This window comes from Pseudophryne corroboree, chromosome 4, assembly GCF_028390025.1.
Source record: "Pseudophryne corroboree isolate aPseCor3 chromosome 4, aPseCor3.hap2, whole genome shotgun sequence".
In the NCBI taxonomy this organism is placed as follows: domain Eukaryota; kingdom Metazoa; phylum Chordata; class Amphibia; order Anura; family Myobatrachidae; genus Pseudophryne; species Pseudophryne corroboree.
Genome location: NC_086447.1, coordinates 337,157,585 through 337,172,389, shown reverse-complemented (window position 1 = coordinate 337,172,389; position 14,805 = coordinate 337,157,585). Strand labels below are relative to the sequence as shown.

Genomic DNA, 14,805 nt, shown 5'->3' with positions numbered 1-14,805 from the left:
TTCAACTTCTTTACTACTTATTCATTATAGCATATCCTCTGTTACCATCAAGTATTCCTGCTGCCATACTACCTGTTAAAACTGTTTAATAAACAACTTAGCTCACATGCGCAGGAATCCTATCCGGCCTCCTCGTCTTCTCCATCCTATCTCCACTGACCCACTAGTGCCCCCTCCAGGAACACAAACTGGACAGAACCTGACAAACCTGTTGTGGTACCAAAACCAGATGGTTCAGTAAGGCCGATATTAAACCTAAAGTCATTGAAACCCTACTTGAGGGAATTCAAATTCAAGATGGAGTCTCTGAGAGCGGTGATCTCAGGTCTGGAGGAGGGGGGATTCCTAGTATACCTGGATATCAAGGAAGCGTACCTTCACATTCCGATCTGGCCGCCTCCCAAGGCTTATCTAAGATTTGCGCTGCTGGACTGTCACTATCAGTTCCAGGCACTGCCATTTGGCCTCTCCACAGCACCGAGGGTGTTCACCAAGGTCATAGCAGAGATGATGCTACTCCTCTGCAAGCAGCGAGCCAACATAATTCCATATCTGGACGATCTGCTGATAAAAGCATCTTCCAGGGAGAGACTGTTACAGAGTATTGCTCTCTCATCTCGACTACTTCAGGATCATGGGTTGATCCTGAACCTTCCAAAGTCACATTTGGAGCCGACAAAAAGGCTACCCTTCCTGGGGATGATACTCGACACGGAAGTGCAGAGGATCTTTCTACCGGTGGAGAAATCGTTGGTGATCCAATCAATGGTCCGGGATGTCCTGAAGCCACCCCGGGTATCGGTTTATCAGTGCATTCACCTTCTGGGGAAGAAGGTAGCCTCCTACGAGGCTCTATAGTACGGAAGATTTCATGCAAGTTCCTTCCAACTGGATCTACTGGACAAATGGTCGGGATCTCATCTTCATATGCACCAGCGGATTTGCCTGTCGCTGAACGCCAGAAATTCACACCACTGGTGGCTGCAAGCTTCTCACCTTCTCGAGGGCTGCAGGTTCGGGATTCAGAATAGGATTCTTCTAACCGTGGATGCAAGTCTCAGAGGTTGGGGAGCAGTCACCCAAGGGGAAAACTTCCAAGGAAAGTGGTCAAACCTGGAATCCTTCCTTCCTATAAACATTCTTGAACTAAGGGTCATATACAATGGCCTTCTACAAGCAGCACATCTTCTGCAAGATCAGGCCATTCAGGTTCAGTCAGACAATGTAATGGCAGTGTCCTACATAAACCGACAGGGCGGAACAAAGAGCAGAGTGGCGATGTCAAAGGTAACAAGAATCCTCTTCTTGGCAGAAAAGCATGCGGTGGCACTGTCATCAATCTTTATTCCGGGAGTGGACAACTGGGAAGGGGACTTCCTAAGCAGACACGATCTCCATCCAGGAGAATGGGGCCTCCACACGGAGGTGTTCGCAGAGGTAACAAGTCAATGGGGTGTACCTCAAATAGACATTATGGCCTCCCACCTCAACAAGAAGCTTCTGAGGTATTGTTCCAGTTTGAGATACCCACAAGCAGTGGAGGTGGACGCCCTTGTAACTCCATGGGTGTTCCAGTCAGTGTATGTGTTTCCTCTACTTCCACTCATCCCAAGGATTCTCGAACTAATAAAAAGAACAAGATTTCAGGTGATCCTCATTGCTCTGGACTGGCCAAGAAGGGCTTGGTACACGGATCTTCTGGAATTACTGCTGGAGGATCTGAGGCCTCTTCCTGTTCGCGAGGGCCTTCTACAACTGGGGCCGTACGCCTATCAAGACTTACCATGGCTATGTTTGATGACATGGAGGTTGAATGCCAGATCTTAGCTTGGAAGGGCATTCCAAACAAGGTCATTCCTACTCTGATCCATGCTAGGAAAGGAGTAACGTCTAAACATTACCATCGGATTTGGAAAAAGTATGTGTCTTGGTGTGAATCCAAGAAGTTTGCTACGGTGGAGTTTCAACTAGGACGGTTTCTCTTTCTGCAAGCAGGTGTGGATGTGGGCCTACCCTTGGGCTCCATAAAAGTCCAGATTTTGGCCTTGTCCATTTTCTTCCAGAAACAATTGGCTGCTCTCCCTGAGGTTCAGACATACTTGAAAGGGCTTCTGCAAATCCAACCACCCTTTGTGCCTCCTAAGGCACCTTGCTATCTTAATGTGGTGTTGCAGTTCCTGCAATCTCATTGGTTCGAGCCTTTACAGGAGGTGGACATCAAGTTTCTTACTTGGAAAGCAGTCACACTGTTGGCATTGGCATCTGCTAGACGTGTGTCAGAATTGGGGGCATTGTCCTGCAAGAGTCCCTCATTGATTTTCCATGAAGATAGATCTGAACTCATCAGCAATTTCTTCCAAAGGTTGTGTCGGCTTTTCATATCAACCAACCTATTGTGGTGCCAGTGGCTACTGACTCCTCAATTACCTCAAAGTCCTTGGGCTTTTCAAAATATATGTGAAGAGAACTTCTCATCACAGGAAATTGGACGCTCTGTTTGTCCTTTATGATCCCAACAAGGTTGTGTGTCCTGCTACTAAGCAGACGATTTCTCACTGGATCAGGTTTACTATCCAGCATTCTTATTCTATGGCAGGCTTTCCATGTCCAAAATCTGTTCATGCCCACTCTACTCGTAAAGTGGGTTCTTCCTAGGTGGCTGCCCAGGGTGTCTCGGCTTTACAGCTTTGCCAAGCAGCTACTTGGTCAGGGTCGAACACGTTTGCTAAGTTCTACAAGTTCGATACTTTGGCCTCTGAGGACCTAAAGTTTGGTCAGTCTGTTCTGCAGGAACCTCAGCACTCTCCCTCCCATACTGGGAGCTTTGGTACATCCCCATGGTACTAAATGGAACCCCAGCATCCTCTAGGATGTAAGACAAAAATAGGATTTTAATTACCTACTGGTAAATCCTTTTCTCATAGTCTGTAGAGGATGCTGGGAACCCGCCCAGTGCTTCATTTTCCTGCATTGTTACTTGGTTAAGTATTGTTAGTTCAGTCGTTGCTGAATTGTTTTAGTTTGGTTAGCTTGGCTTTCCTTTTGTTATGTGTGATCTGGTGTGAATCTCACCACTGTGTATTTCCTTCTCTCGAAGTATGTCCGTCTCCTCAGGCACAGTTTCTAGACTGAGTCTGGTAGGAGGGGCATAGAGGGAGGAGCCAGCCCACACTATTAAACTTTTAAAGTGCCCATGGCTCCTAGTGGACCCATCTATACCCCATGGTACTAAATGGAACCCCAGCATCCTCTATGAACTATGAGAAAAGGATTTACTGGTAGGTAATTAAAATCCTGTTTTTTTTGTTTTATATTTTTAGCTTTTTTTTCACTGGGGCATAGTCTCTGGATGGACGGACACATCAACCCCTTGTTGGACACAGCAGCCTCTTGATGGACCAGCAGAGCACCAGTAGATTGTCAGAGCACTACTGGATGGACACAGAAGTCCCTTGTCAGACACAGTAGCCCCTTGATGAACAACACAGCAGTCTGACCAGAGGTGTCACAGAAAAAAACAGTATAGTACACTGGGGTATAGCGTAATATATATATATATATATATATATTATCATATTTTTAGCTTTTATATTTTTTTACTCTGGGGCAGAGGCCCTGGATGGATGGACACAGCAGCCCCTTGATAGCGGGACAGATCACCCTTGGAGGACACAGCAGCCCTTGATGGATGGACAGAGCACCGCCGGATGGACACAGCATGGACACGTCTGCTCAATACAAGCTCTACAGCCGGAGTGAAGATGGCGCGATCACCAGTCACCTTTACAGAATCCAAGCCGGACTTGGATCCTTGTTCGGATTGCTATTTTGGGAACTAGACTCGCTCATCTCTAAATGAAATATGATTTTTTTAAACAGTGACCTCTTGAGGATGATGTGTAAAATAACAAGAACTTATTTTTATTTTTTATTTTTTTTTAGTGTGGGAGTAGTCACACTGTGTCCGGGAGGTGAGTTGAGTCTCCACGACACAAGTGCATCAGTGGGGGGGATGTTGTAGTCGTTCCCTAAGGATGGAACTGAGATTGCAGCATTTCCTGGCCACCTTTTTTCCTCTTTGGTTAATTATAATTGAATAAAAAGCTGTGACCTTTCAGCCAAGCTGCTTCTGTGTCCGGGATGCAGTTAATTTCCTGGCTGTCGGGATCCCAGGGTGCCTGTGTTGTTATTTCAGTTAATGATAAGTTTTACATAGTTGGTTTATTTTATTCCATATGCTGTTTTAAGGTCATGTATGGGCCGTTCATTTGATTTTACTTTGAAGGTAAAATTTGGTTTAGTATTATTAGGTTTAATGTGTTAATTAGGAATAAACCAATGGAGCTCTTAAGAGGAAAGTACTGTAATTCCTTTTTGTGGCACTCTCGTATTGTAAAATGGTATTTACTCCATTATCTTTTAGGAAGCTTTTCTTTTCAGTTGGATGTTCTCTCCCAGAGTGCATTTTGTCTTTGCAATATACCATACCCATGTACAGTAACATGTATTCCAGGGCAATGCATTTTTTCGTCTTTTTGTAGTATTTTAATGAAATCAGAAAGTCACTAAATTAACTTGGGACACAATTGTGGTCATCTATGATTCAACTCCATATTGTATACTCTGTAGTTTTACCAGGGTCAAAACGTTTTTTTTTTTTTTTTTCAATTTATTTTATTTTATAAATCTAAATACTTATTACATAACATGTTTTTTTTTTTACTTGTGCACATAAATCCATGATTTGTTTTTATGGCAGTATTGCTTAACTACATGAACCTTGAACATATACACATACTGTACTATACATCCCAACATTGTTGCAATGCAAATCACTCAGGGTATGCCTTGTACTTCTGAAATGCCCTTGCTGTCTCCAAAATTTAAAAAAACCACATTAGATTGAGCAAATATCCAGGCGCCTGCTTACCTAAAAGGCGTCCAGATAATCTAGGTGCGGCCTCTCATCTTTGACATAGATGAGCACACAAATGTTGACTCTTCACATTCAAATTCTCTGATCAGAGGTCTATCTTCATTTGGATTTTTTAAACCCATGTAACACAATTTATTAAGACAAAAAAAAACCCAGAGTAGGTAAATACAGGTATATAACTGTACAGAGGCAAATTAATATATTTTTAAGTACTGAATATATAAAGGAGACTATAAATAATTAACATTTTACAAATACTGGGGACACATTTAATTATTCACCAATACGTGGCAATGTTAAGGAATGCTTTTTGTTACACTAATAATAGCACTTTCTCCTAAACTGCATGTAGATCACTAAGATGTATGTGAGTTATTTAATTTATTTATTTATTTATTTATTTATTTATAATTAACAGTTTCTTATAAAGCACAGCAAATTCTGTTGTGCTTTACAATTGGAACAACAGTTAGAGAACAGAACTGGGTAATAACTAGAGATGTGAGGCGGGCACTTTTCGTGTTTTGTGTTTTGGTTTTGGTTCTTGTTCCATGCTCGTGTTTTGGATCTAGATTGGTTTTGCCAAAACCACCCTTTCGTGTTTTGGTTTTGGATCTGGATGATTTTTGAAAAAAACATAAAAACAGCTAAAATCACAGAATTCGGGGGTAATTTTGATCCTACGGTATGATTAACCTCAATAACATTAATTTCCAGTCTATTCTGAACACCTCACACCTCACAATATTGTTTTTAGGCCAAAAGGTTGCACAGAGTTGGCTGTATGACTAAGCTAAGCGACAAAAGTGGGTGGCACAAACACCTGGCCCATCTAGGAGTGGCACTACAGTGGCAGAAAGGATGGCAGATTTAAAAAAAATAGGCCCCAAACAGCACATGAGGCAAAGAAGAAAAAGAGGCGCAATGAGGTAGCTGGATGACTAAGCTAAGCAACACAAGTGTGCGGCACAAACACCTGGCTATTCTACGAGTGGCACTGCAATGGCAGACAGGATGGAACTTAAAAAAAATAGTCCTCAAACAGCACATCATGCAAAGAAGTAAAAGAGGTGCAATGAGGTAGTTGGATGAATAAGCTAAGCGACACAAGTGTGTGGCACAAACACCTGGCCCATCTACGAGTGGCACTGCAGTGTCAGGCAGGATGGCACTTCAAAAAAATAGTCCCCAAACAGCACATGATGCAAAGAAAAAAAGAGGCGCACCAAGGTCGCTGTGTGACTAAGATAAGCGACACAAGTGGCCGACACAAACACCTGGCCCATCTAGGAGTGGCACTGCAGTGTCAGACAGGATGGCACTTCAAAAAAATTGTCCCCAAACAGCACATGATGCAAAGAAAAAAAGAGGCGCACCATCATGCACAGAAGAAAAAGAGATGCAATGAGGTAGCTGTATGACTAAGCTAAGTGACACAAGTGTGTGGCACAAACACCTGGCCCATCTAAGAGTGGAACTGCAGTGGTAGACAGGATGGCACTTAAAAAAAAAAATAGTCCCCATATAGTACATTATGTAAAGACGTAAAAGAGGTGCAATGAGGTAGCTGTATGACTAAGCTAAGTGACACAAGTGTGTGGCACAAACACCTGGCCCATCTAGGAGTGGCACTGCAGTCCCACTGCACTAGTGGCGGTTACTGGATGCACGTTAACACTAGCATAGTTGTTATGGCCTCACTAATCCGCTTTGTAACAGGGTATATATATTCGACTGTATCACTGGAATTATATGGAAGTACCACTAGACATATACAGCAGTATCACTGGATTTCTATGGCAGTACCACTGGACATATACAGCAGTATCACTGGAATTATATGGCAGGATCACTGGAATTATATGGCAGGCTCACTGGATTTATACAACTGTCCCGATGGACATATACAGCAGTATCACTGGACTGGACTTATACACCAGTACCACTGGAATTATACGGCAGGATCACTGGACTTATACACCAGTACCATTGGAATTATACGGCAGGATAACTGGAATTATATGGCAGGATCACTGGATTTATACTGCAGTGCCGCTGGACATATAAGGCAGTATCAATGGACATATACAGCAGTATCACTGGACATATACAGCAGTATCACTGGACTGGACTTATACGCCAGTACCACTGGAATTATACGGCAGGATCACTGGATTTATACGCCAGTACCACTGGAATTATACGGCCGGATCACTGGAATTATACGGCAGGATCACTGGATTTATACGGCAGAACCGCTGGACATATACGGCAGTATCAATGGACATATACAGCATTATCACTGGACATATATGACAGTATCACTGGACAGGACTTATACGGCAGGATCACTGGATTTATATGCCAGTACCACTGTAATTATATGGCAGGATCACTGGAATTGTACGGCAGGGTCACTGGATATATACGGCAGTACCGCTGGACATATACGGCAGTATCAATGGACATAAACGGCAGTATCACTGGACTGGACTTATACGCCAGTACCATTGGAATTATATGGCAGGATTACTGGATTTATATTCCAGTACCACTGGAAATATACGGCAGGATCACTGGATTTATATGGCAGTACCGCTGGACATATACGGCAGTATCACTGGACATATACGTCAGTATCACTGGACTGGATTTATACGCCAGTACCACTGGAATTATACAGCAGGATCACTGGACTTATACGCCAGTACCACTGGAATTATACGGCAGGATCACTGGAATTATACGGCAGGATCACTGGATATATACGGCAGTACCGCTGGACATATACGGCAGTATCAATGGACATATACGGCAGTATCACTGGACTGGATTTATATTCCAGTACCACTGGAATTATATGGCAGGATCACTGGATTTATACGGCAGTACCACTGGAATTCTACGGCGGGATTACTGGATTTATACGGCAGTACTGCTGAACATATACGGCAGTATCAATGGACATATATGGCATTATCACTGGACATATACGGCATTACCACTGGACATATACAGCAGCACAGGGACACCACCACTGGACTGACGCAGGACAACACAGCACCACTGCAATGGACTGGACTTGTACAGCAGCACTGGACATATGGCAGCAGAAGACACCACCACTCTGACTGGACTGATGCAGCACAAGACACCACCACTGAGGACAGAGACACGTCCTCTCTTTACACTCTCCAATGCCGGAGTGAAAATGGCGGGGACGACTGTCTCCTTATATGGAATCCAAACCCTGCGAGAATACGACAGCGGGATGATGACGTTCTGCCTCGTTCTGGTTTCCCAGTCAGGCGGGAAAATCCGAGCCTGACTCAGATCCGGGCTCGCGACATGAAGTCCGGGGGGGGGGGTTCAGATCACCCGCTTATCTCTACTAATAACAGATGTAGAGGTAGGAAGGCCTTGCTCGCAAGCTTACAATCTATAGGAAACTAACAGCCCAACCCTCCTGGCGCTGTGATTGAACAGATTTGAATACAGCAAATCTCAAGGGTAATTAGTTAAAACCCCTTAATAATTAGACCAAGAAAAAAAGTTTTTGTATTAAACAAGGAGAATGCGCTACTTCAATCTGATGTAGATTTTAATATTCAAATACATAGTCACACATCACATTGATACTGGCCAGTATCTTATAAACAACAATAAAAACATGCAAATGAAATAAAATGCTCCTCTTATAAAAAGATATTAAATTTTTTCATGCCTTTACTTAGCAAATTGTGTTAGTATCAAAACAGTCCATGCACTTTTGTTAATAGCCAAGCAGTTCATGTATTAAAATATTGTTATAAATGTAACAGTCTGTGCCTTCTCACACATGTGAGTATTTAGCTAGTATTCAATGAATCTTTGCATCATTGTAATTTTCCTCGTATGTACCAGTCCTTATTTTACTGCACAATGTAGCTGGTATAACGACTTATAGTTACCATACAACAAGTTTCACTTAGCCTGTATTGCGTTCAGGCTACTTTGCATCACCCTCCTGGCGGGTTCTCTCGATTGCAGCCTTATCTGGAGTCTATGGGTGATCTATTCAAAGTGCTCACTCGCTTCCCCTTAGCACTGGGTTTTCAGGTTGTCACGCCGGCCGGCCAGTGAACAATTTTGCTCTATAACAAACTGTGCTCCGTCTGTGGAAATTGTGATAGACAGATGCATTTCCCCACCTACTCTAAGGCGTCAGCGGCTTCCTCAGTGTCCATTGGAACATTTTTTTCTATAGGAAACTAGGTATTGATACACAAGGATAAATGCTATCTATTTCATAATGGTCCACCAGATTGCAAAGGTTCTTAATGGGCTGTATGATACGGTCACCAGGCAATGTTCTCCAAGGGTCAGGAGGATGTGAAAGTGAAGAAAGACAAAATATGGGAGGTTATGTGTGGACTGTAGAGAGGGGATATAATTAGTTAGGGAGGCATTGAAGGTTATTTGGTTGGCTCCGGAGTTAGAAGATTCTCTTCTACTGCACATTGCTAGCAAATTCAATTTTGACTCTCCTACATGCTGGTTAATAAATCTGGCACACTTTGAAGGGCAATTTCACTGACAATGGGTGATTAATTAACCCCTTGTTGTTTCCAACACTGGCAACTAACTTATCTGTTTTACAGTTTTGCACTTAATTAAGACATAAACCTGTCATGTTTCTTAAATAGTTCCACGTGGTTTTTCCAAGAAGCTTGACTTCTACACAAAGCAAGGTTTCAGAGTTATTGGATTGGCATATCGATCACTGCAGAATAATGGACTTCCAGATTCACTAGACATAGACAGGTAAAAGTTATGTCAATTTTTTAACTACTGGGATCAATAAAAAGTATCATATTGCATTGTCTTTCCAAGCAGCCTCCCGCCACTGGTGTTTACTGAGGTGAGTATGTTGCTGTACAAAAACTTGTCTGTTATGTGGCTGAGTTGTGTGATGTTCTGAACCAGTTGTATTAGCTGCACCTTGCAAAGCTACATGTCAGGAGTCCTTCTTTACCACTGTGTGTGTTAGCATTAATCTAGATGTACCCATTGTTATAGTTGAGGGAGGCACCCCACATTAGCTCCAGATGGGTTGGGGCTGAAATGCTGGCAGTTGGGATGCTGGCGGTCAAAATCCCGACAGGAGTTAGGAAATAATTCTAATTAACCCACACCTAACCCTCCCTTCTGCAGCCTAAGCCTAATCCACCCCCACCTCCCCGGCAGCCTAACCCTTACCATGTTTGGTGGTGGGTAACCCACAGCCTAAACCTAACCTCCTAACCACCCCCAAAGCCTAACCCTAACCCTTCCAGGGGTGCCTAACCCTAATCCCCTCTCCCTGCATCCTAAACCTAACCTTCCTTTCCCGCAGCCTAACCCTAACCCTCATATTTGGGATGCCAGCGCTGGCATTCTGATCCATGTCGGGATTCCGACGTCAGTATTTTGACAGCCAGGATCCCAACCATCAGGATCCTTGCCTGGTTCCCTCCAGACAAGAGTTAGGGTCTTAATCTCACCCTCCAAAAGAACATAATAATTGCCCTGCTGCAGTAATAGTGACAATCAGTGCTTAAAGTGGTCCTAAAGAGATGGTGGAACTCCCCCCCTCTCCCCCCATGTAACAAAGGTATTGCGCACCGTAGGGGGGTGTTCAAAAAAGGGGCATGATCACACAATAATAATAATGACCACAGTAGTAGCACCCCTAATACACATAGTGCCCACAGTAGTAGCACCCAGTAACACACATAATGCCCACAGCAGCTGCACCCCTAATACAATATCCACAGTAGTGCTCCTTATGCAATGTCCACTGTACTAGTAGTGCCCACAGTGGTAGTGCCCCTTATATAGAGCCCATAGTAGTGGTGCCCCTTCTGCAGTGCCCCCAGTAGTAGTGCCCCTTATGTCCCGAGGAGTGATGCCCCTTATGAAGTGCACCCTTTTCAATGCCCTTATTAGTAGTGCCCCCATTAGTAATGCCCTTAATGGTAATGCCCCTGTGTAGTGTTGCCCCCAGTAGTAATGTTGCCTGTAGTAATGCCCCCAGTCATTTAGCCTCAGTAGTTATGCCTCCAGTAGTTATGCCCCCAGCAGTTTAGCCCCCAGTGGTAATGTCCCGGCAGTTATGACCTCAGATGTTTACCCCCACTTTATTTTGCCTCCCAGTGGTAATGCCCCCAGTAGTTTAGCCCTCATGTAGTTTAGCCCCCCTGTAGTTTAGCTCCCAGTGGTAATGCCCCCTGTAGTTTTTGTCCCCAGCAGTTTAGCCCCCAGTGGTAATGCCCCTGCAGTTATGACCCCAGTAGTTTACCCCCACTTTAATTTAGCCTCTCAGTGGTAATGCCCCCAGTAGTTTAGCCCCTGTAGTTTAGCTCTCATGTAGTTTGCCCCATGTTGTTTAGCCCCCAGTAGTTTAGCCCCCAGTGGTTATGCCTCCAGTAGTTTAGCCTCCCAGTAGTAATGCCCCCAGTAGTTTAGCCCCTGTAGCTTAGCCCCCATGTAGCTTGCCCCCAGTAGTTAATCCCCATTAGCAATGCTCCCAGTAGTTTAGCCCCCAAGTAGTAATGCCCCCAGTAGTTTAGCCCCTGTAATTCCCCCCCCCCAGTAGTTTAGCCCCTGTAGTTATGCCCATAATAGTTTAGCCCCCTTATAGTTTGCTCCTTGTAGTAATGCCCCCCCTGTAGTAATCCCCCCTGTAGTTTGCCCCCCGTAGTAATGCCCCCAAGTAGTATTGCCCCTGTAGTTATGCCCCCAGTAGTAACGCCCCCCTGTAGTTGGCCCCCAGTAGCTTGCCCCCTTATAGTTTGCCTCCTTGTAGTTTGCCCTCAGTAGAAGCACTCACACATATAAAAAAAAAAAAAACACCATACTCACCGAGCCCCGCTCTCGCATCCGACCGCTGCAGTCTTCCTGGCATCCGCTACTCGGCACTATGAGAGAGACATCATGACGTCTCTCCCATAGCGCGCACTGACAGAGCCAGAAGCCGGAGCTCAGTAGTGAGCTCCTGCCACCAGCTTCCGCTGTAGAGAGGGAGCCGGGCGCCCGCTGGTAACACAATCTCAGCGTGCGCCCGGCATCTCCCTGTGGCTCTGAGCTCATATCGGGTTAGGTGAGCTGGAGGAGGCTGAACTGCTTTCTATCTCCAAGTAGAACTGACGGAACACAGTTTCGCCCCGTTCTGGCTCACTTTAACCCCTGGTGACAATGTACTATCCATCAGTTACCATTTCTCTAACTGAGCATTTCAGTCAATTGAAACATTAGCAAGAACACTTTTCCCTATTTGTCTAATTGGAACAATATGTTTCTTTTTGTTCTTTAGTCTTTGTATTAGACAAGGCCTTTCGATTCTTTTCTCTCTATGTTTTACTTGCTTGACTTCTTAGAACAATAGTTTGGCAAGTTAGGATGTAACATGTTTTATAAATGGGATACATATGTTTTTCAACATTTATGCTGTCGACAGTATAATGCAGATGGGACAATGTCGACACGGTAGTAATATTTGTTAAACCATATTATCCACATCATTCTGACTTTAAATATATTAAAGTGTTGCATGCAATATTGTCTGGCCAGCCGCGTTGCACGGCCAACCAGACGATATTGCATATGGCGCCATGCAAGGTAATGAAGAGTGGAATGAGGTATTGTTCCATCTTTCATTACATCATTCTGATGTGTACTGAGGGGTGTGTATTGCTTGAGAAACAATTCTAATTAACCTCCGCTAACCCCCTACCCTCCCTTCTCGCGTCCTAAACCTAACCCCCTCCCCTCTCCCGAAGCCTAAGCCTCCACAGGGGTGTAGTATGGCTGACCGGCGGTCTCCTGACCGCCGGTCAGCTTACCGACGCCGGGATCCCGGCAGCATACCGACGCCGGGATCCCGGCGGGGAGGGGCGAGTGCAGCAAGCCCCTTGCGGGCTCGCTGCGCTCGCCATGCTGCAGGCTCGGTGGCGACCTGCGGTCGCCACGGGTTCTATTCCCACTCTATGGGTGTCGTGGACACCCACGAGTGGAAATAGTCCCTGTTGGTTGGCATGCCGACCATCGGGATTCTGAGCCGGCGGGATGGTAGAGGAGGTCATGTGACTGTCGGTCAGCAGACAGCCGGTCACATGAATACCACCCCTCCACAGTGGTGACAAACCCCTTTGGTACACACTGGGCCTGATTCAGATGTATATGGAAAACCCTATGCAATTGTGATTTTTCAGGCTATGAACTTGCTAATCATCGCAAATGAAGCTGCTGCCTAGAAAAGAATATAGACATCCACCAGAGCTATATCAGAGTCCTCTGCAATTGTGTACACATACACAGCACTGACCCAATAAATTGGAACACCAACTCCCCAAGTGAGTGTATAGTCATGCAGACTGGCCGTGGCAGTAGCAATGCAGTCGACATGTTTTTCTACATACAAACTTGCAGCTGAAGGAAGATAAATGTGCTGAAAACAGCTATGACACACCTGCGATTTGCTGCCACTCCTTGTTATCGCCCCCAAAACGTCCCTTCCTGGCAATCACTCTGCATTGATAATCTCACTGCACGCGACATCACAAAGGTACCTTGGCATGTGCACAGTGCGATTGTGGTGCATGCACAGTCTACTGATAATCATTCTGTTGCGTGAACATCGGCATTGCGCACAAAGCTAGCCTTAACCAATATGATGTCCTGGGCAAGATTTTGGCTGGGGTCCACTTGCACCACCGCTTATTCCGCCTCTCACCCTGCACCCCTTTCCCAGCACCATCACCCCTCACCCATAGCTGTCATTATTTTGGTGTTCCCTCCCCCTTTATTTTAAAAAGGAAAAGTGTGCACATTCAGCGCACAGCCCAAGTGGGGTGTGTTTTTGCTGGCAAAGAGCATGGCCACACATTACTACCCCCAATTCAAATTACGCCACACTGTACTGCAACTTTATTCACATGTTATCACGTGATAGTGTCCCTAATTCACGTTACATCACACAGTAGTACCACTTTACCTTATAAACGTTACTCTTCACAGTTACCTTATTCACATTACATCACACTGAATGGCCCCTTATTCACATTACACCACACCATATTGCTCTTTATTCACATTAGATCACACAGTAGTGCCCTTTCTATGCGTTACGCCACACAGTAGAGCACCTTATACACATAATGCCACACATTAGTAATGCATTTATAACCATAATACCACACACTAATGACCCCTACACATATGTCGCACATTATTAATGCCCTTATACACATAATGACACACATAATGTCTCCTACACATATGCCGCACATTATTAGTGCCATTATACACATAATGACACACATAGTATCCCTTACACATATGACACACATCGTTATTAATGCCCTTATACACATAATGAAACACATAGTGCACCTTACACATTTGCTGCTCACTAGTAATGCATTTATACACATGACACGCATAATGCCCCTTACACATATGCCGAACACTATTGCACAACCAAACCACTCACACATAGCACTCACATGGCCACTAAAACTGTGACCTCTGCCTCTGTTTGGATACAGATGTGTCCTCATACATCTTGCCTCTATACGCCATGCAGCAGGAGATGCCTTGCATGAGTCAGCTGGCAGCTCTGCTAACGTTGGGTGCGTTTTGTGATGAAAATGCATCTTATATGCATTGCTATGTGGCTAGTATGCACAAGCAGCTTCTGCTGATTAAAATGATATGAAGCATGCCTATATACAGTGTGCGACTGTGGCTGTATCTGCATACAAAATGCTACACACAGAATATAGGCATGCCGCATATCATTTTAATCAGCAGAAGCTGCTTGTGCCCATAGCTGGATTAAGGGGGGGGGT

General features: G+C 44.7%; 1 protein-coding gene across 1 annotated transcript in view; it reads left to right on the top strand.

Annotated features, from left to right (window-relative positions):
* Positions 1 to 14,805, top strand: part of LOC134909503 (probable cation-transporting ATPase 13A4) — a 309,055-nt gene that overhangs the window by 140,549 nt on the left and 153,701 nt on the right. Inside the window, exon 17 of the mRNA XM_063916438.1 lies at positions 9,622 to 9,739. Coding sequence (XP_063772508.1) covers positions 9,622 to 9,739 — 118 coding nt within the window. The remainder of the gene's footprint in view (positions 1 to 9,621; positions 9,740 to 14,805) is intronic.